This window comes from Euwallacea fornicatus, chromosome 5 (assembly GCF_040115645.1).
Source record: "Euwallacea fornicatus isolate EFF26 chromosome 5, ASM4011564v1, whole genome shotgun sequence".
Taxonomy (NCBI): Eukaryota; Metazoa; Arthropoda; class Insecta; order Coleoptera; family Curculionidae; genus Euwallacea; species Euwallacea fornicatus.
Genome location: NC_089545.1, coordinates 1,887,721 through 1,909,668, shown reverse-complemented (window position 1 = coordinate 1,909,668; position 21,948 = coordinate 1,887,721). Strand labels below are relative to the sequence as shown.

At 35.3% G+C, this 21,948-nt stretch overlaps 2 protein-coding genes across 4 annotated transcripts; one reads left to right on the top strand and one right to left on the bottom strand.

Annotated features, from left to right (window-relative positions):
• Positions 1–541: 541 nt before the first annotated feature.
• Positions 542–10,883, bottom strand: DNApol-zeta (DNA polymerase zeta catalytic subunit). 3 transcript variants are annotated; one of them, XM_066282439.1, is made up of 16 exons: positions 10,290–10,883; positions 9,822–10,008; positions 9,212–9,770; positions 8,930–9,160; positions 8,595–8,876; positions 8,065–8,470; positions 7,089–7,958; positions 6,095–6,310; positions 5,803–5,845; positions 3,039–5,556; positions 2,568–2,843; positions 2,379–2,420; positions 2,230–2,330; positions 1,881–2,108; positions 1,463–1,685; positions 542–1,263 (listed from the first exon to the last, which is right to left on the bottom strand). In XM_066282439.1, the coding sequence occupies exons 1-16, from the start codon at positions 10,429–10,431 to the stop codon at positions 1,090–1,092; spliced, it is 6,498 nt and encodes a 2,165-aa protein (XP_066138536.1). In that variant the 5' UTR covers positions 10,432–10,883; the 3' UTR covers positions 542–1,089. The 3 variants fall into 3 exon arrangements, with proteins under 3 accessions (XP_066138536.1, XP_066138535.1, XP_066138537.1); XM_066282438.1 differs by having other exon boundaries at positions 2,230–2,420; positions 10,290–10,446; positions 10,566–10,880; XM_066282440.1 differs by lacking the exon at positions 7,089–7,958 and having other exon boundaries at positions 2,230–2,420; positions 10,290–10,868.
• A 2,487-nt stretch (positions 10,884–13,370) lies between these two features.
• On the top strand, positions 13,371–21,155 carry Tsf1 (Transferrin 1). Its single transcript, XM_066282441.1, has 11 exons — positions 13,371–13,551; positions 15,482–15,584; positions 16,080–16,219; positions 16,907–17,185; positions 17,243–17,400; positions 17,456–17,984; positions 18,048–18,354; positions 19,286–19,482; positions 20,496–20,626; positions 20,687–20,830; positions 20,886–21,155. Exons 1-11 carry the CDS (start codon positions 13,458–13,460, stop codon positions 20,976–20,978), a joined length of 2,175 nt encoding a protein of 724 aa, XP_066138538.1. The 5' UTR covers positions 13,371–13,457; the 3' UTR covers positions 20,979–21,155.
• The last annotated feature ends 793 nt before the right edge of the window (positions 21,156–21,948 follow it).

Sequence of the window (21,948 nt, the reverse complement as noted above, 5' to 3'; positions counted from 1 at the left end):
AGATTGTGAACGTTCTCTCGTGGTTTTGGTTGATTTGGCACTAACCGTTTGTTGGTATCAGGTCTTCTGATACTTACCTAGTTATAGTCTTTCACGCAATAGTTATTCTTAGTATTCAAATTAAATGCCGTGGTTTCTGCAATTATCTGGTGAAGTAGATTAATTAAGAAAAAAGTTATGGTTTAGAGCCTAACAAAATATCAGTTAAGGATTTATAAAATTTCAATTGCTTCGAGAGATATTCAAAAAAGTTAAATTTTGACTTTTTTTACACAGATTTAAAAATAATTGACACTTTATCATTGCTACGTTTTGCCCTCTACGACGTTGTACTAACAATTTTAAATCAAATTCTGAACCTTCATTTTGATCTAAATTCAGTAATACTTACAGATCAGTTTCACCTCTGCATCTCCCCTACATACAGTTTCCAAGATTCCAACATATGCATCATCAATTTGAACCGTATCGTGCCGTCTTAAAGGACAAGTCCAAAGGGATGGGAGCGGTTAAAGGTTTGAACGTAATAGACAGCGACGTATAACCTAACGAATAAATTTATATTTATTAAAAAAAGGAAAACAAAATGACAATGATATTCTTTTCAGTGATATGCATACAACACTGTAATGCTAACTTTTACTTGGTAAAACTAAAGATGCACATTTTTGAAAATAATATTGACGACAAGGTTGATAACAAATCATGCTAAGACAAATTTTAAAACTAAACGAAATATAAAGCAAACTGACAAAGATATGTATCACTAGAAACTCTTTAACGATTTACCAACAAAAATCACAGAACTCTACATTAATTTACATATTACACTTTATAGTAACTTGCTATTATTCATTACTATAAAATGTGTAAATTAAGACATATTATAACTACGTTACAGAAGGATATTATATACAATATCACTATATAAGGTTATGAGTTATGTACTAATATGAGAATGAAAATTAAGTTTTAATATTCTCATTACTATTACTTAAAACTTATAAAAAAAGGATTTTACAATAAACATTTATAGTTAAAATACACCAATTTTCTTTTAAAAATACCATTATATCTCACCATTCCCACTCATCCACTATCAAAAAAGCTACTTTTGGAAAAAATAGTTCCCGTTTCCAGAAGTTCTCGTACATACGCAGACTGTTGAAGATCGTTGCAAGTTTGGGTTCGTCTGTAGAGCACAGGACAGTCTAAAGACTCACAATTAACTTGGTTCAAATAGCCAGTACAAGAATTGCACATCTAAAGTAAAAGAAGGAATTTGCTAGGTAATGTTTAATGTTATATGGTTATTTTATTTGTATCCATCACCAATACCTAATTAGTATAATTAAGTTACGAGAAATGATAAAATACAAAAAGTTTAGTTCTGAATAAACTACTTGACCCAACTTAAGTAGAAATGTTCAAGTTCAGTCCTTTTTCAAATTATGGATCTTACCAATAACGTATTGTTGTAGTTTTCTTCCCATTTCCTTAATTTCTCCATAAGCACCAGAGCTGCTAGATGCGGCTTTTGCCTACATTTCACACAAATTCCTTCCATTGTGGGGTCCGAACAACATGCGCACATTTTCGAAACAAAATATTGTGAAATTGTGGTTTTAATATTCGGCGAAGAATTTGGAAGATATCGAGTACTCTTTCGGGGCATTTGATTAAACCTGAAAGGCGGATTGCTGAAAGGCATTAAAGGAAATTGGAGCCACATTATTAATGTGACGGCATTAACTATCGTATCAAGCTGATTCCTATACATATAAAAAATATGATTTTTTTAGCTCGCAGTTAAACTTAACAGCACATTAATAATTTGATCCCTACAAAGACAGATTTAGATTTTGTATTTTTTTCTTTACCAAATATTGACGTCGGCACCGATGAGATTGAGGCACCGATTTAAAGGTGGAATAATGACTTTGGTAATATAATAAAGGGCGTTGGGGCGCAGAGCACTGTCACTGAGAAGATCTTTAGGGGTACGCACAAGACGTATTAATGGTAATCCGGGAGGTCCATTCACTATGATGTATGGTACTCTCTCCCCACTACGTGGTTCGTTGCGCTTATCAGTTAAGGTCCATTTTCTGCAAATTAAAACATATTTAGATATAAATAGCAATTACTGACGGCTTTGGTAGGTACTGTGGAATCACTGGTAAGATAGTACTTACTAAATTTGATTTTGAATCAATAATAAATAAGTACCGTGCAAGTTCTAAAGCAGGAACGCATGCTCCAGGCCTATATCCACTACTGCCTCTATATTCCTTCGCGAAGGTTAGGTCCTGAATGCTTGCTCTTCCAGCCTGAATTTTGCTGAATTGTTTTAGCACGTAGTTCTTGATAATACTTACATCTTTAGTCTCGAATAAAAGTTTAAGACACTTTTGCAACATCTAAAAACAATGTTTTTCACAGACACATCCCTGACTAATAATAACGTTAAAGCAATAGAACTAAATTGACCAAAGTCATATTAGATTTTCATAAGGTTTTTCTTCATATGAGTTCAAGGATATTTCACATTTTTTACTCGTCCTTACCTTTGAAACAGCCGGACACCCATCACGCCTTACAGTTTCAATACCTTTAGCCTCATAGACTGGAACTGTATCATCGGGACCCTCGTACATATAACCCACGTATCTCTTTTTAGTTTGCAAAATACATGGCTGGTACACTTTCTCTAATTTCAACTTCACAGGATCGGGATTATCTGCTGTGACTGCATCTGCAATTTGTTTGCCGATTTCAAAGGCCTCTTCTTTGGTTCTGCCGGGTACTAGGACGAAGAGCGAATCGGTGTCTCCGTAAACAACCTATCAAATTATATAAAATATGAAAGATATTTTTGGAGAGTTGTCATAATAGTTACTAAAGAATAGTTTCGGCATTTGAGACGCCGATTAAAGAAAAATGAAAGATTATTTTTAAGTGAAAGAGCCTCCTTACTTAAAGACACAGGCATAACCCAAAGTTAACCTGCGAATATGTTGGAAGTACAAATTACCTACCCTAGCTTCCCACTCAGTAGATCCTTCTACTACTGCTATAGCTCTCTGCAAAGTTTCCCTGCCTTTGCTTACGATGCTGTCTCCTATTTCCACACAACACATTCTCCCACTAAAGTTGGCAGCAGTGTAACCATAAGTGACGTTCGCTATCAGCTTTAATCCAAGCTGCCTATTATGCAACACTTTCTGCAAATTGTCCTCCCCTTTATTTTCTTTCATGGAGTTTTTAACCATAAGTCTCGTGTCCAGGACTTCTTTCAACATTCTCGGCAAAATTCCCTCTCGAACTTTCTGCTTCACAAACGCTACTCCACAGGGGGAAAAGTTCAATAAATTCCTTTTACTGAGCTTTTCTATTAGTTTTTTTGGAACGTTTAATTGGGTAGCTCCGAACTCGAAAGGATGGTTCTGACCCAGATTGCTAACCCTTCCCACACAGGTGGTGAAACAGTAGTTATAGGCTATTATCAATGAAGGATATAAACTTTGAAAATCTAGAACTATAACTGGATCAGTATACATTTTGGATTCTGGCTCCATCACCAATGGAATAAATTCTGGAGCTTTCATATGAGCCCGTTGTTTGACGTCTGGGGACACAGGAACAAAATTGAGAGGTTTAGCAAGGCGAAGCATCATTGATTCAACTCTAAATTGCGAACCTCTGGATAAAACTTCGTAGAACATAATTCCAAATAATCTGGCCAATTCACTTGTTCGATTAATGAAGTCTAATTTATGAAACAATTCTAGTATTATATCTACGCGCAGCAAGTAGTAACGAACAGTACGGTGTCTGTAAAGGTTGCTGTGATGATCCCACCAGAATGTCAAATCTTTAAATGGATATAAAGGGATGCGTCTATGTAAAATATGGTACACCACTGACTCGAATGTGTAGCTCTGGACAGCAATTTCATGTCTCATTATTCTCCATACGTTCAGTACTATACGACCAATGATATTAGTCTCAAATTCTTGGTGGCTTAACTTAGACCTTCCAAATTTATGTAACTCACTTCTGCCGAGCAACGACATCAAGTTTATTGATAAAACAAGCGCTCTTTCAATTAAATATCCCCAAGAGAGCATTTCAATTTCATAACCGGTTAATATATCTGCGTCCCACATTCTAACTAACTCTACTACACTATTTATTAAAGCTTCTTCAGTCTTTACATAAGTAATATCACAGTCAATTTCTAGGCCATAAAGAAAGTCAGCTCTGATCTTCTCCAGTTCCATGGGTAGGTTATTTATAGCTATCACACCCCTAATTTTGTGTTTTTTTTTATTGATTTCAGGTATGTCGTTCAGTATTGAGTAAAAAACTGCGCCAATTTGGTCTAATTGCGGGTCAGGCTTAAGATCATCTCTAGTGCGAACGTGTAGCTCCATTACCATAATAGTTAGATACTGATGCTGCTCAACTACTCTAGCTGCATGTAAATCTTGTACTGACTTTTCAAAGCCGAATGTGTTGTTTTGAGTTTGGCCACTTATTTGGCAAGATTTGTTGCCGGATCCATTTTTTGCTGGATTAATTGTTTTTTTCCTTTTCTTCCTCTGATCTATTATTGGACTTAAAGGTGTTAAGGGCGTTAAATGTAGCTCACAATCTGAATCGCCATTCATGTTATCAGGACTATTAGGAATATAGAACACTTTAGACCGCCCTTCGTGTGGTGTTGGTTCAGGTGAGGACTCCTCATAGTGCGACATATTTTTAACCCAATTTCTGACACTTCTAACTGAAGGTGCACTCTTTACAGGACGGAGCACTACATTTTTATTGGCACAATGAGCCAATTTCATGCTTTTTACATTATTTGCATTCCATTTCAATTTAGCAACGCTCTCAATAAATTTTTTTCGAAATCCTTCTATTGCATTATATTGTGACTCGAAGTCTGGTAAATGAACAGCGGTTTTACTGGGAATACGAAGAGTTCTTTGACCAATCTCCACGAACCCTGTGTAATCATCTGCATTACCATAAAAGGGCTCCTGTTGTTGAATTTTCGGAATTTTATATTCTCTCAAAGTTGCTTCGACTCTGGATCTTGTGGGCGCTTGCGGTTTACCAGGTTGATTTTTTATTGAAGTTAGGTGTAGTTGATATGGGGGAATATCTGAAGACAAACTGTGGCCTGAATTTGGAGCTGAGCTATCAGGAGTAAAAATTGTAGAACAACCTTCTTTGGCATGAAACTTCGAATTTAAATCATATTTCTCAGACACAGTGAGATTGTCCTCATTTGCGTTTTCGTTTTCGGAAAATAAATCCGATTCACCATGTGAAGGGTCGCAGCTCTGAGAAACGTCTCTACAGGTCTGGGTTTGTTGCACAGGAGTACAACTTTGTTTTGGAATTGGTGAAGTAGTATGAGCTGATTCGGATGAGTAGGTACACGATATGAATTCCTGTACTATGGTGTGATTTAACGAAGAAGTTTTTTGAGACGAAAAGAGATTCCGTTTGTAGGACACTTTCACTGACTGATTGGCAGAGGGGCAGCTGGAATAAAGATAACAAATAATATCAGTATCAAAAGAATGTTCAAAGAATAAAGTCAAATTATCACTATTATGTCGTTGATGAATATATATTTTTTGAATGACAAACATTCATAAAGCTGATAACAATTGTCGATGAATGGGACTGTGTAGTCCAGCCGAAACTGAATCTGATAATATGGCAGTTTTAGTAACTACTTGCTAATCAAAACCCAACAACCAGTTTAAAAGATTGAAGCTAACTCACTCTTTGTGGTATCCAGATATTGGTAGCTTGTTATCAGCAGGTCCTAGTAGGTAAATTATCGTCAGTTGTGGCGAAACATTGCACTTTGCATACTACTCAAGGGAATCCCATTTAGAGTTTTTACATATAAAAATACAATTGCAAGAATTCAATTTGATTGTTACAATAAGAATTTGATGAATTGAGTAACAAATTGATTGAAATTATTTAATTAACCTCACAGGTAAAACATTTACATAAGCATTTTAATCTTTTGAGTATATGCATTGAAATCCATAAATATCTTTCTTACCTGAATCACACTTTGCCGTGCTTGGTGTATTCATAACACTAATAGGTAATGGAGGATAAAGCGATGAACGAGGTCGCTTCTTCATGGATTTCGTTTTCAAAGAAATGTCTTGCTCATCTTCAGAACTGGAATCTACAGCTCCATCACAATTAACATACATGTTACGTATTGGAAGAGTCTTATTAATATTACGCTTTGAGGCACTTTTAAAAATATCTAAAAATTGATAATTTCGTAATACATGCGTGCATTTTTCCCAATTTTTGGAATGATAATTTACAAGCTTGAATAAGAATTACGTTATTTGCCAAGAGCAAATACATGCAGTAAAACAATAAAAAGTCTAATGAATTAACTATTAAATACATCAAACTAAATATTTCATTTCAAACGTGTAAAATATTATTATTTAGGATGTCCTGCGTGGAGATCTCAATAGTTCAACCTTCCTAAATATTGTCCATTAAAAACCAGTAAATGATTTTTCAAAAAAAGAACCGAACACAAATCCAAGAAAAAGAGCTTTGTCTGGAGCTGCTACTCTATTTTTGATACTATAAAATAATTTTTATACTGGTAGACAATGTTGCTGAATGCAACCGTGATACTGTTAAAAATTCTATTGTAATTTTAGCTGAATTCGTCATATAAGTGTCTAACGAAACTGAAGTATGCTTTATGGAAAAAATCAATACACTGATGCATATAAGCTACTAAGGCTACAATTATGTTTTATCTTAACATTCCCGAAATATTGGTAAATCAAAGCAGGACATCCTGTACGTTTTGTGAAAATACGTTTATATCGACACACTAAACGTAAACAATTAGATAGCGCAGAACTAGAAAGCAATATACATAGTTAGCAATGTATATTTTTCCCAATGATCGAACAGTACGCGACAAGATATTCAAGTTTTAGGTATAACGTTAATAATAACCGAACTATCACATTGTTTCCATTAGTACCATGACCATTTAACCCATATAATACCTTCACCATTTCCAAAAGGAAAACTACTTGCGGAATAGTTGCCCTTTTCTTGCTCACTATTAATAAGTTTCGGAGTAATTAAAAACGGGCTTGAAAACCGTTTCTTCTCAATATCGAGGGAAAACTTGCGTTTCTCTTGGGCACTAACACAACACATGTTACTTATTAAGGCCTTCCTCTGTTTGACACGGCCTATTTTTTCAATTTTAAAAATTTCTTTTTTAAGAAGTTCAAATTTGAAACAGTTTTCATATTTAGAAATTAAAGATTGCTTGCTTTGGAAATATGATTGACCTGATTGTATTATGGGTAGTATGTTTTGTGATGCGCTCACGCCACTGACGTCACAATTTTTCAATAAATTCAAATGTTCTATTTTTCTACTCTCCTCAACTACTTGATTTTCCAACCTCAATTTGGTATCCAAAGACTGCTTGGTAATATTCCCTTTGGTGTTGGGGCAAATTGCATAGTTTAATTCTGCGCATTCACTTCTCTCTAGACGTACTATCAAGTGTTTTAATTCTGTATGATTGCGGTTTTTTTCTGAGATTTTTAAAGAACCGCTATGCGTTCTTTTAACACCTCTTTTGCGATTTAAAATGATGTCTTGCAGTAAGGTTAACTTTCTGCGCGATTTACGCAAGCTTCTTTCATCACATTCACCAGAAACCTTGAAAGTATCACATAAAAATTTAACTTCGGAATGAGGTAAATTTTGAGGAATTTGTATTGTTACGGGAACACTTTGGCCACCATAGTACAGAAAATATGCAGTTAATGGTGTATTGATAAACAAATGAAGGTCGGGATCGATATAGTTATGTGTAAGACGTATGAGGCTTTTCAATGTGGACTCGTTCTCAGGCACTAAAAATTAACATAACAAAAATGGCTCAAGCAAAACACCGTGAAAAATAATCCCAAGCCATGCGAAAAATCACACCATTACCCAGGAAACCACTATAATACTTACTTAGAAACTGCGTGTTACGAGACATAACTCTAAATTTTGGTTTCAAACCATGTGCCAATTGTGCAACTGAATTCCTTTTTATAACTTTTCCTATACTCAGTAGTTTTCTTTTAAGAGTAAGTTGATTGACTCTAAATTTCAAGAGTCGTATAATTTTTGCAGAAGTTTCTTGCATTTTTGATGGTGGAGGTGGTTTGTGGTAGAGATGAAGCTTATTAGTATTTACAGAGTGGTATTTTTCAATATCCAGTCGACGGAGTTTTACTATTAGTTTGCATCTGGGCAGTAAGACATATGGTGATAAACTCAGTTTGTCTGGTGATTTCTTGGGGCAACTGACTAATTCCTTGGCCATGTAAAAGAGAGATGTAGATTTGGTGTTACATTGCTGCGGTGCGGTAGCCTTCTAAAAATGTTAATTAATATTTAATAATCTATTACTCTTTTTCTATAAGGAATTACTATTAGTTCCTGCAGTTACAAATACACAGACAGTAGGGAAACAATTATGAACAACCCTTTAAACTTACCGCGATCATTGATTCATCAAGATTTTCCTCAGTGAGATTTTCATCATCTGAGTCACTACTATAGTACTGTCCATCAATCTGAGGAATCAAGGTTGTGTTGAAACAGTCTTCATTTTCATCACTGTTATGTGAATATTGGTCCAGGTTCATATATGGCTTCACTGGAGTAGTTAATGATTCAAGAGGCATGCTTAAGTCCAGATCATCTTCTGCAATTTCCTCATTATGTTCGAGAGGAGGCAGCTGGGATAACACACAGCCTTCCTCTTCCACTTCAACAATCTAGCAAATAATTTAGTCCATAAATATCACAAAATTCCTTGATAATTGTGAACCTTTTCTCCAGCTAGCTGTTCTAATATTCGCAAAAAAGACTGGGCATCTTGATCCAGACTAACATCATTGGGTGTTAAAGTGGTATCTAGGTTTTGATTATTTGATATGATGGTTTCATCCAAGGACAACTCTAATGAAGATGAGCCATGAACATCCAAGAGAGATGCACTTTGAATATTTAGATCACTAGGAGTTTCCGCAGGATATATTGAAACATTTGGATTGGATTCCTATAACAACCTATGCAACAAACCACCCTCTATCAATGCCATATCTCTCACATTCTCAATTACATTATCAGTTGATAAAATAGCCAGCCTCTCCTTGAGAGCTTGCTGATAAACTAAATGTGTCTTGGTAGGTGCAACATTTATATTTTTCAGTTCCAGAAAACATCCTAATTGAGATGTTTGATTCTTATTCCGCCGTCTCTGTTTCTCATCTTCCCACAAAGTTGTGATACCTGGATTGACTGCTAAATTACCACTTAATATTTCTTGCTTATTTAAGATATTTTCTGCAAGAATATCCCCTTCCAATTCACATAAAGAATTTTTTTTGATTGAGTGTGGTAAAAATAAATCTTTATTAATACCAGTTTCTGGCTTTTCTGGATTGAACCGAAACTTTAAATCAGACATCACCATACTGCTCATACCATGAAGGTTGTAGTCAATCATAAATTGCAGAGTAAAGTTCAAGTGTACTTCATGTGGTTGAAATACTTGGGCAAGGATGTGTTTGTTTAAGAGTAGGGCTCCAACTTTCAGGACCAAACTTGGGTTGTAAAGATAAATTTTTAGAAATTGGTGCTTCTTGGCATGATATCCATACATTGGTCTAAAATTTGGGTCATATTAAATTAAAAAATTAATAATTATATCAACTTACATCCCAGATACCAAAGATATTTTATAAACATGTTGTGTATTGGAACTGGCTTGGTTAAACTGTATATTAATAGTCTTATCAATAGCTGCAGCTAATTTATACATTAGTTCCTCAGGATTAGTTTTTCCATCATATGGGATATACAAGTATGGAAAAATTCCATGTATATGCACACATATTTTTTTGCCTAAAAATAGAGAAGTTTTGTGTTTTTACAAAAATTCTCAGAAAAGTGAAACATCCAATACAAAAAGTGAACAAAAATCAAATGCTCAATCCATAAAAAAATATAGTCTGAGGTATTTCACTTTAACAAGCACATATATACACAGAATGTTAATAAATAACACACCAAAACTATTGCTTGTCAATGTTCAAAGCAAGTAGAACTTTGAGTTAGACAATGCTATTGAAAAAATATGTGACATAAATATTTTTCTACTACCATTTTGACCTAAGAATACTTACCAGTTTCCAAAGAACCAAAACACCTTATTACTGGAACTTGACTAATTGTCGAGCTCCTAAATTCTGAATAGATCACGTCCAACCCAGGAGTTGGTGCTGACATGTAGTAATCCAAAACCACAATCTTTACTGAATATGGCATTATGAACCATAAAAGCTAGTATAGAGAGAAAAATATGTAACATTAATTTGAAGTCTAACGAAGTTATTAGACGAGAAGATAATTTCTTTAAAGTTCTTTCTATACTCCTCACTCTTGCTTGATCACAAACCCACCTATTTCATTTACATATCTACAAGAGAAAGAACTGAAGTTAAAACTGGAATAACAAAATATAGATTTATAAGACAAAACAAATAAACAATGACAATAATTAATTTTACTTGGCTTAAAGAACTAGTAAAATGTAACAATTTAAAAAAATACGGGAAATAACAATTAAGAAAACAATACAATAAAATCAAATTCAAAGTTTTAATTCTTGGTTTTTATGGCGTCTCGTCGCGTTACCAACGTTCAGCCTCCGCAGTGCCAAAATGCGCCAGGATTTTAATTGTGGCGATTTAAAAAAAGCCAGTCCAGAGTGTTTTGGACTCAATATATGGATAGAACTAGTTACTGTGGGAGCTCTGATTTTGTCTATGCGGCTCTACGGATATATACATATATGATATATTACTAAATAAGATTATCGCGGAAGACTAAAGATCCGGGAGGCTTGTTCGTCTTTGTTTACCTTACACACAAGTTGAGAAAGATCGGTTTTGCCTTGTTGTAGAGAATGTAGATTTTCTAAAATATATTCTTGAATTTCCTAGATACAAAATTTAAGATTTGGAAATGTACGGAATATCTCAAATTTTACCCTCAATTCTAATGGGCATCAGTGTGGATTAAATAAATATAAAGCTGGATTTATTTTGTCGTATTAATGTTCGCAAAAAGAAGCCGTATCTGGAGATAAAATAAAATCATTATAGCAGTATGGTAATATACTTCGTAAGTGAACCACTAGTACTGCGGTTACGTAATCTTAACAATCCCGAATTAGAATAACAGATTAATTTACATTTAATGATGTCTGAATAATTATTATAATAACTAATGATATTGTGGTCAATGATTCAAGTTATAAGAAAAATTCCACCTTCTTCGACTGGATTTGAACGAACGACCATTATTTTTCCGGGTTATCGCTAAACCAAACCACCAAAGAACATAATTTCAATTGGTGTATTAGGGTACTGCTTTTCCACAATTATTGTGTTAGTGGAAGAGTGAGAGATGTTAAAGAAAGCACGACCAGAAATCACCGCGCCTAAAGTTATGGAAAAACCGTTTGTAGCTCAATTAATAGAACTATAGTCCGGAAAGCTACAGGTAGTCGCAGAATTTAAATCCAGTCGAAAATTGACGTTTTTCATTATGTGGGAATAACAATTCACTCATAACTTGATGTTCCGGACGTTAAAAATATTCTACGCAATTTAAATATATTGTTTGAAAGTACCTCCATTGGCGAGAGTTTAGTTTGCTTAAAAGTCCCCCAAACTAATGCATTTTCAGTTTATTTTACTTGATATTGTGTTTCCGGTTAAAACTCACCAAAAGCAGGTATGATTCGTCTCGTATAATTAAAAATCATGGGATTCCGGGGTTCAGCAATCTGCAAAATGGCCGTCAAAATGACTATGTAGTGAATAACGACAATTGTACTATGCCAAATACGCAGTTTCAGACATCTTTTTTTCATGAAAAAAAAAACCAACAACCTTTCTAACTTTAGCTAAGATATATTGGTGTTAAACAATATACATGTTAAAATAATATAAAGAAAAACGAGGAATGATGAGACAAAGCAGGCAACGAACCATTTTCGAAACGAGTGGTGCTAAGTAAGTGCCTGAAACACGGTATTTGACCTCACATTTAAACAAAAACATTATTCAAGCAACGGTCCAGGGCAGATGGCGATGTTGTCACGTTGACTTGGGTTTCATACGACGCAAGTTTCAAAATTCCTAGCTTAGGTAGGATTTATTGGTATTATACAACAATATACGTCTTAATATAATATTGAGAAACACAAGTAATGACAAAATAAAGCAAGCAGTGAGACATTTTCGGGACGAGTGGTGCTGGGTAAGTCTGTGAAATAGGGTGGCGCTCTTGACACTCAATTAAAAACAAAATTCTAGTAACGGACAAGGGTGGATGACTGTTGCCACATTACCGTGGGTATCATAGAACGAAGGTTCTATCATTTTAGGCTTTTTTGACGTAGTTGACAAATTAGAGTAAAAAATTCGGAGGTTTATAGCTAACGAAATAGAGTCAAAGGTGAAGGAAGTAATTTAATACGTAAAAAACATGTTTCTAGTCAAAAAAATGCGCTTTAGAAGCAATGTTTTTGCCAATTACCATCCTAAACTAAGTCTATACATAATCGTCAAATTCAGAAAATCGTTATCAATTAACCACGTGCATTAATTAATATGTTCCTTATCAACAAACTTATCAGCGTCAAAACATTTCTGCATAATTTTTGTTGCAACATTTAACGAAGTTTTTTTTGGCTATTGAAGAACCATAAATAGCGGGGAATAACACTGTGGAGGCTAAACCTCTAACCTTTATTCCAAGAAACCTGTGGGGATTTTTATTGCGACCGATTTTATTATTGTATGCAAATTGTCTCTTGAATCTGCTTTAGAATACAAATTGTTACATAAACATGTTTTTAAATCTTAAAACTAACTTGTTCAGTTCTTATACATTACATGATTTTGTTCAAATGAAACCTTGTAGGGATATTAAATCAACCTCCTAAATTAACTTCTAAAGAGGAGAAAAGAGAGCGAGTTATATGAATCTTTTTAATACTGACTTCTCAAGAAAAAAGCCTTGAGGGTGAAGTAGACCAATCACGTAAAACAACCGCTTCTTCCTTGCATAAGATAGTAGCAGCGGTCATAGTCGTCCATTCTTGTCCAGCCTTCCCCTAGTTTGACGCTAATTCTTAAACAAAGACAACCAACGCCCGATATATGGGATTTTTCCTTATCTGACCGTAAATAAATGTATAGTGATTCGAAGACCGTGACCAGTGGCCAGTTTTGTCTTGGGATATAGTAAACGTGCTTAACGAAGTCACTCCGCTCTTCACCATGAAGCCGGTGTGTGTCTTCGTTCTTATTCTCGCTATTTCAGCATCGTCTGTTATATCAGCGACCAGATTTAGGAGAAATGTTCGAAAAGACTGTAAGTATTGAATATTTAATTAAAAATATTGTTCATTTATGCATGAGGGGAAGGAGGAAATCCTGAGTTTGATGCCTATTTTTTTCGTATCTTCAGTTGTTTGCATTAAGAGATTCTGTGTGGTCAGGGCGAGTTTCAGCAAACTCTCGCACCTTCGGCGATTTTTTTTATCACTTTCTCCTGTCCCCAAGAAACTTCCTGGTGTTACATGCCGAGATTTTTCCAACCCCGACCCCCCACCCTTGCGGACGGTACTGTGTATGGCATGTTTAGCTTGATGTAGATTAAGAAAAACTGATGTCGTTATGAATGCTTAATTACAATTTGCAGAAATTCTAAATTAAAGTCTTTCATTTAATACTGCATTCATTTAAATATTAAAAAACAATAGATGTTTATTCCTTGTTCATTCAAAAAACATGCGGCATTAACTCGTCTTTTCTGTCTTACAAAGCTAATTGCTAATTCAAGGATATAAGGAAATAACTAATTATTCAGTCTGAACTTTAATTAGACTAATCAATTTGCATTATGAAACGTGATCGATTCATTGTCCATGAATGACATATTCAGGCTAGTTCAGGTTAGTTCAGGTTAGCAGAAATTGTTATATTATGTATATTTGGTCAGATATGAAAAATTAGTTCAGTCAGAAATTAATTAAGACTCATATGTGCCAAATTTATGATGGCGAATTCGGCCACTCGCACAAATGTGCGTCTGTACGGCAAGATATTCGACGGTCTTTGTTTTGTTATGATATTTGGTAATACGTTAGGCGACCGCAGATAGCGCTAGGAGACTGTGTTAGCGTCCTGGTGCTGGGATTCACTGGGAGTGTTATTCTAAATGAATGAGCTCAAAAATTGGGCATGGACTTAAGGAAATTTACTATTTAGTGAATTTGCTTCTTTTCTACTATCTTTGAAATAAACTTCTGTACATTATATATTACATCGAGGAACGGGTTTTTTAATAAGTTGACATAACATATAGAGTAAATACTTTTGTACGGGGTATCCCATATCTAATAATATTCAATTACAACACAGATTCCTAAATTCTCTGTGTCCAATGACACTCATATCTTAAAGTTGATAATAACTGAGACGTAGGGTATCAAAGTTAAAATTTTGTACGCATTTTTCGGAATGTTTTGGACAGATATTTTGAGAAATCTAAGAATCCTATCCATTACCTGCTCTACACTTCAGGTATTTTATTGTTAAGCAATACAGCAATTGCAATCATAGCAATACCACTGGCAGGAATTTTATGGCTATAATGTTTCAGTCAGCAAATTTCATTGCTATAATATTTCTGTTTATGTCTACGAATCAGATATTCAACGGAGGTGTCGCAAATACGTGGAATTTGACGCACGAAATTCTCCTCGGAATATAACTTCTGCATAGAAAATTCCCCGTAATTTTTGCCTAATTCGTTCATGCAGTATTGCTCAGAATAACACACTCGTGGATTATGTGCACGAGTGCCTTTTCCATCCTAAACTCCTTTCATACAATTTAGAACATACTATTTGTATCACATATGATGAAAATGTTACCATAATGTCGGTATAACTAACTAGTACAAAGGTAATTAATACGGTGAACGCTCTCATACACTACCAAACCACTTCCACCAGTAGTTAATACCTTTGTTTATAAACAGTATTAATGTTCCCGGTAATACCTCCTTCTCGACTTTGCAATAAACACCGCATTTTTATTTATTTAAGTGCATAATAAATAATTATTTTTATAAAACGTCTGTACACCACTTTGTGGTTCTGTAAGAATATTGGTGCCTACAATTCTGACCTCAAAGAATTAATCAATTTTATCGTACGTCAGCTAAACAACTAATACCTAAATAATAATTGAACTTGGGTTTAACGAGAATTGATAATAATTTAGTAATTTTACAGATAAAATGTGTGTTGCCGAGGATCTCCTTGACCTCTGCAACGAAATGGCAAGTCAGGAAACCAAGAGTACGGCCAAAATAATTTGTATTCCTGCCAGGGACAGGTGCGTCAGCTCCTTTATCAATCAATTAAACTTGGTCTATAAGAACCTTTAAGGTGTCTCATGAGAACTCAATAAACTTTAAATCGTTCTCTCACATCTCATTGAGTTCATTACAGTTCCAGTTGTACGATAACCGGAAAAGACATATTGTGAACGTTACTTTACAAATTGCTTTTTCCCTTCCTCGCATTATTACATCCATAAAGGATCTTGTTTCATGTTAGAGCTTATCTTAATCGGTTCGTCCTAACCTTTTCTGTAAAACTCAAGGATGGATGCGGTATTTGTTCGCGAAGAGACCTTCAGGTTGACTCGGTGTTTACGAGAACTCTGTGACATCGGATCCTCAAAAGGTGTCTTAAAGGTTCGATGATTGCCTAAGTTTTCGATGACTTTCTCGACAATAGTTTTTAGATAGATCGGAATAAAAATTTCCTGCTTCATAAACACCTCTGCAGCTGCTATTTATTAAATAATTGTTCTTGAATTTGATAGGATGGAATGTATTGAAAAGATCAAAGAACGACAGGCTGATTTCTTGACTGTCGATCCTGAGGATATGTATGTGGCAAAAAATATTCCTAATGAAGATTTTGCGGTGTTTGAGGAAATCCGCACTAAGGAAGAGCCAGAAGGTAACGTGCAAGTATCACCAAAGCCTTCGCAGTGTCTAATACGAGGGCCAGTATAGGGATCTCGGAAATGGCAAAAGATGAAACGTTATCAAAGCAAATTTAAATCACCTTTTAAACTACATTATCCGTGCGTTTATCCGACGTTTCGTCTTTGAGCAAATATTACTAATGGAATTTTCTGAAGTACGGATCTGACATTTTATCGCGAACTTTCTTTCGGGGAACAGCAACCTATTTTTATTATGGATCTAATCTTATATCAATTGTAAGATACAATTCCACAACGTTTTTAGTCTTTTATTGGAAAAATTTATTGATACGGACATGTATTCCCTACAATTTAAGGCCAAAGTAATATTTAAACATTACCACGAGGGGTCCTCACCGTTTTTGCCCATTTATTCAATGGTAAGCGTTTTCACAGTGGTCTTATGTACGGGGTTACTTGTGAATCCATCAGTTCTTGCTATGACAACGAATTTTAAAAAAAATCGTTTTTTTTGCAATTAATTCAAATCTCTTGATATAGTTTTGTTCGACTTTCCTTCTCATAATTTTTCCCCATTTAATCAAATCCGCATGTGGTTCCTGCCATCTCTGAGGTTCTCATATAGGTCCTTTTAATATTTTTTATAAAGTAAAATGATTAATATTTATATACAATTTATATATAATAATATTATTTAGCCGAATTTCGCTATGAAGCTGTAGCAGTAATCCACAAAGATCTCAATATTAATGGCATAGAAGGCCTTAAAGGTCTAAACTCTTGTCATACTGGGATAGCAAGGAATGTGGGGTACAAAATCCCTCTTACGAAGCTCAAACACAAAGGCATTATAGGCAGTTTGACTGAACCAGACATATCTCCAAGGGAAAACGAGTTGAAGGCTCTTTCCAATCTCTTCAGCAACGCCTGTATTGTAGGCAAATGGTCTCCGGACCCCAAAATCAATTTGAGACTCAGTAAGCTACTATTCTAATGAACGTACTATATACAACTAACATCTAAGACTTTTATAGAGCAGAAATACTCAAATCTTTGCGCGCTCTGTGAACACCCCGACATATGCGATTATCCGGATATCTATTCTGGGTACGATGGAGCATTGAGATGTTTGGCTCACCATGGTGGTCAAGTTGCATGGACAAAAGTCATATACGTTAGGAAGTTCTTTGGGGTATATCTATTAGACGATGTTTTTCTCGTTAATATTGCATTAACCCTTCATGAAGCTTCCAGTAGGGATTACCCCAGCCAAACCAACGAATGAAGACCCCACTAAATTTGCTTACCTTTGCCCGGATGGTAGCAGAGTTCCTGCAACAGAAACTCCTTGTACGTGGGCTGCTAGGCCTTGGCAAGGCTATATGACCAATGCAGCTGTTTCCAAATCTGTTGACGAATTGAGGAGGAAGATTGAGAATTTGAACAGTATTGGAAGTAAAAATCATGCAGCTTGGATGGAGAAAATTTTGGAGCTGAACGATAAGAGCGCACCTAAGGAAAATAAGATTATATCTCCTGGAGACTACCTGGATAAGGCCAATTATACAGATGTCGTGGAGAGAGATCATGGACCACCATTCAAGAGTATTAGATTTTGCGTGACGTCGGACGAGGAGAAAAACAAGTGTCGCTCACTAACTAAAGCCTCATTTTCCAGAAACATCAGACCCCGATTCGATTGTGTCCAAGAAAAGAATGTCCATGATTGCATGGAAACCATCAGCGAAGACGGGGCTGATGTTATCACTTTAGATGGTAACTTATTCTTATTATCACAAACCAAAATCTTACTAACAAGCGAATATTAATGGCTTCTAGGAGGTTTCGTGGATGTGGCAATAAAGGATTTCAACCTCAAACCCATCCTGGCAGAGCAATATGGACCGACGGGTGGTACCTACTACGCAGTGGCCGTAGTGAAACGAGACTCTCATATTGAGAGTTTTGAAGATTTAAAGGGCAAGAAATCTTGCCATACAGGAATAGGCCGGACTGCAGGTTATAATGCCCCACTCTACACCTTGGTATCCAAAGGGCTAATCAGAGACAGAAATTGTCCTTATCCTAAGGCTTTAGCTGAGTTTTTCAGTGGCGGCAGTTGCTTACCTGGTGCTAAAGATTTGAAGTAGGTATTTAAATACATATGTAGATTGTCACTATTAGTGCATATGTAACGGAATATTGGCTGATGCATGTAATTGTATTAGAAAAGAACCATTGACAGTAAGAAGGAAACTAATACGACAATGCAGTTTATAGTTTTCCTTCAAGTAACATTTTAATAACATCATAAACCATTGCTGAAACCAGCAATGAGAAGTTCAACAAAGCTTTATGAAGCCACATTTTGTATTTATTTACTTGATGTGTTTCCCGCGTTGTTTTTATTTTGAAAGTTTGAGAGAAGTTCTGTGCTAGATGAGAAGCTAAACGTCTTTTGCAAATTCTTCAACATTTCTTTTTTCTCAATTATTTTTCCTTTAGAAGTAAAATATTTTAACAGCAAAGTAAAATGTGTAATAACTTTCAGTTTTTTCCTAGTTTTCGGGATGACTAGGGAAGCCTTCAGAATCTTAGAGCAATACCTAATTGTTTCAGATAAGAAAGAGAAGTTGTTATTTGAAAATATAAGTCGGGTTGATTTGTATTTTAAAGTGTATAAAATTGAGCTTTTTGTTAATTCTAAACTAGTTTAAATTAAAAGAAATAGAACATTATTTCCGTGCTGTTTTGTGAGGTTCGGTAATAGGGTTTGACTGCGGCATTAGCGGGAATTTGTTTCAATAATTTATGAAAGAAATTGCTTCGTCTGTTTATTTCAAGTGATTTTTTTTTGTAAAAAATATCACCAATTTTATTTTAATATTAAGGACTTTTAAAACTTATATCGAGGTCCTGTGAGGTGGCAGACTTGCTAAGGCCGGCCCTGACCAAAGTGCAAACCATTTTTCCGTTTCGTCGAGCAATTCTCAATCTAAGCGATGTGATTTACTGATTTTGATTTTAAAGTTAATCAGAATTTAGTCGTATTAAAAGCAAATTCTTGGTTGGTTCAGATATAACCTGGATGCAGCCACATCCGACAAACTTTGTTCACTTTGTGGAGGTGAAGTAGACACGAAGAACACGTCCACTAAGTGCAATTTTGACCAATCTGAGTCTTACAGCGGTTACACCGGTGCCTTTAGATGTATTGCCGAAGGAGGAGGCGATGTAGCTTTCGTCAAGCATGTCACTGTTCCTGGAAATACTGGCAAGTTTTTCATTATAGTTTTATGTGCTGCGAAAACATTCAGATTCTTGTTAAAATTCTCGTTCTTAACACTTTCAGTCATTGAATTTCTATCGATTGATAGAAAGTTAAAAATATCTTCCTTCACGGTTGACTAATGAGAGAGGAAAATTCTTATCCAGGAAAACAATATATATACTCCCTAAACACTAGCATTTCGCAAATTAGGGCTCATCCAATAAAACCCTCATGGTTCACTGATCAAAGGACTCTAATAGGTCATTTACGCATAAACATAATGAAAATTAACAATCGATTTTCGTAACTAGATCTGACATTAAAAAGCCCTATCCGATTTTCCAGGCCAAGGAACTGGATTTGCACCGTGTTCTTATATCTGACTGAGGCACAGTGGACCTTATTAATCGCAATTTCTGGCAGAAATTTTCCTAGTAAATCAGTTTTGATTCAACTATGAATATTCATAGTTTTGTTTTTTACATTTGCGGGAATATAAAACTTATTATAAGCTTCTGGATAGAGCAGGAAACTTAATAACTTTCTTAAGCCAATCTGGGAATTTTAAACTTTTAGATAACTTTGATCTAAAAATACATTTCATCTCTCACTGTCTAGATGGAGATAATTTATAGGCCTTGTTTGCCGCTTGAAAATTGGGCCACAGTTACAAATGCGCCCCTCGAGGTGGGATCGCTGATTTGCATCAGCACCTATTTAGGTCAGCTGCACAGATTCCGATTATGATTACAAATTACAAGGCCACTGATGGACAATTTAATTCGAACTTGCTTATCAATTAATCACTCAAGGCTTGTTTTCCTGTTGCTGTTGAGGTGTAGTCTATGTTTTCATCCAGCGTTCGTCAGAGGACATGGGATCCTTGGTGCGACGCCATATATTTTTCTGGAGTATTTTTAAAAGGCCTGCTATAAATCCTTGTTAATAGGGCCGTTCTTCAACCTTAATTTGCAGACGATTATAGTAAGTCGTTTGAACTTTTTGGTACGTTTCAGATGGCAACAACCAAGAGGCGTGGGCCAAAGACCTGAAGTCTGAGGACTATGAGCTTTTATGTCCTGACGGAAATAGAGCTCCGGTATCTGATTACGCACAGTGTCACTTAGCGCAAGCCCCTCCTCATATGGTATAAAATATCTCAGACTAAATATTTAACATGTTTTCTTCATGTATTTGGTCAACATAGGTAGTGACATCAAATGAAAAATCCGACTCTTTGGTAGACGAAATACGGAACGCTTTGATCTCAGCGAGCACTCTGTTCACAGAGAGACCTGATTTGTTCAAGTTATTTGGTTCGTTCAATGGCAAAAAAGACTTACTTTTCAAGGTGAGTTTTAACAGTCTTTTGGTAAGTAGTTCTAATTTCTGGATTTTACTTCTAGGACTCCGCGACTGGTCTTGTATCGTTTAATGGTGATTCGGAGGTGCAGAAAGAATATTCCAAACTACTATCGGTGGTCAATAATTGCCATTAAAATCAGAAACTTCTCACCTAACTTTCGTCAAAATACCTAATGTTTTTGCATTTTTTTTAATTTTGTAGTGTTAGTTTTTCATATGTTATTAATCTGTTTGTCGTAAGATTTTCTTAGATGAGAGCTTACAATGATTATTAACCTGTGTTGCCTTTTATTAAAAGCGCCTAAGACGTTTCTGCTATGTTATTTTATTCCACGCCACTATTTAAAACCTCACAATACAGGAAAATCACCTTCATTTTGTTTCTCCTCAACATCATCGTAAACATTTTTTGATATTTTGTAGGACGTTCAGGAAGTTCCAGTTCTGTCTAAGGAATTGGTGATTAGTTGCTAGAAATAAAACTTTTCGTTAATATAAAGAATCAAAGAATTTAAAAAAATGTGGAGTTGATTTTGTTCTAGAAAATGACAGTGTTGGCCCGTGTCCATTTAGAGCTGCTGACCTTCGCAGTCTCCTAACAATATAGAATGTGTTTGGAGTAAAAAAGGTACAGATTAATGTATTGGGTTCCATTTAAAATTTAAACAAAACCGGATTGGTTTTAGCAATTTTTGATGATCACGGAAGCAATGTAAAAGCTTTTCCAGAGCTTTTCCTCATCGATGAGAAATTCTTGAGTATCTCCTAAACATTTTGCAATTTGATCTTCAGTCTTCGACCAATATTAGCTGTGTGGTTGTGGGTGTAGGATATCAATAAAGTGTATTTAATTGCACCGTTTTAATCTGAATTAATGGAGTTCCCTATAATGTGAGTTCACATCTAGAAAAATATTAATCTGAAAGATCTGTAATGAACACACGGTTCTCTGCTAAAAGACCTTGAAAAATAATCTTTATTTTTGTTGTTCTTTTAGTATGCTCTTGCCCTTTAGCAAAGAAGCTTTTAACATGCAATGATAGCCGATAAAGGAGACAAGTAAGGTTCCCATCGTAACTGCGATAAAAGAGCCTTTGTGCAACT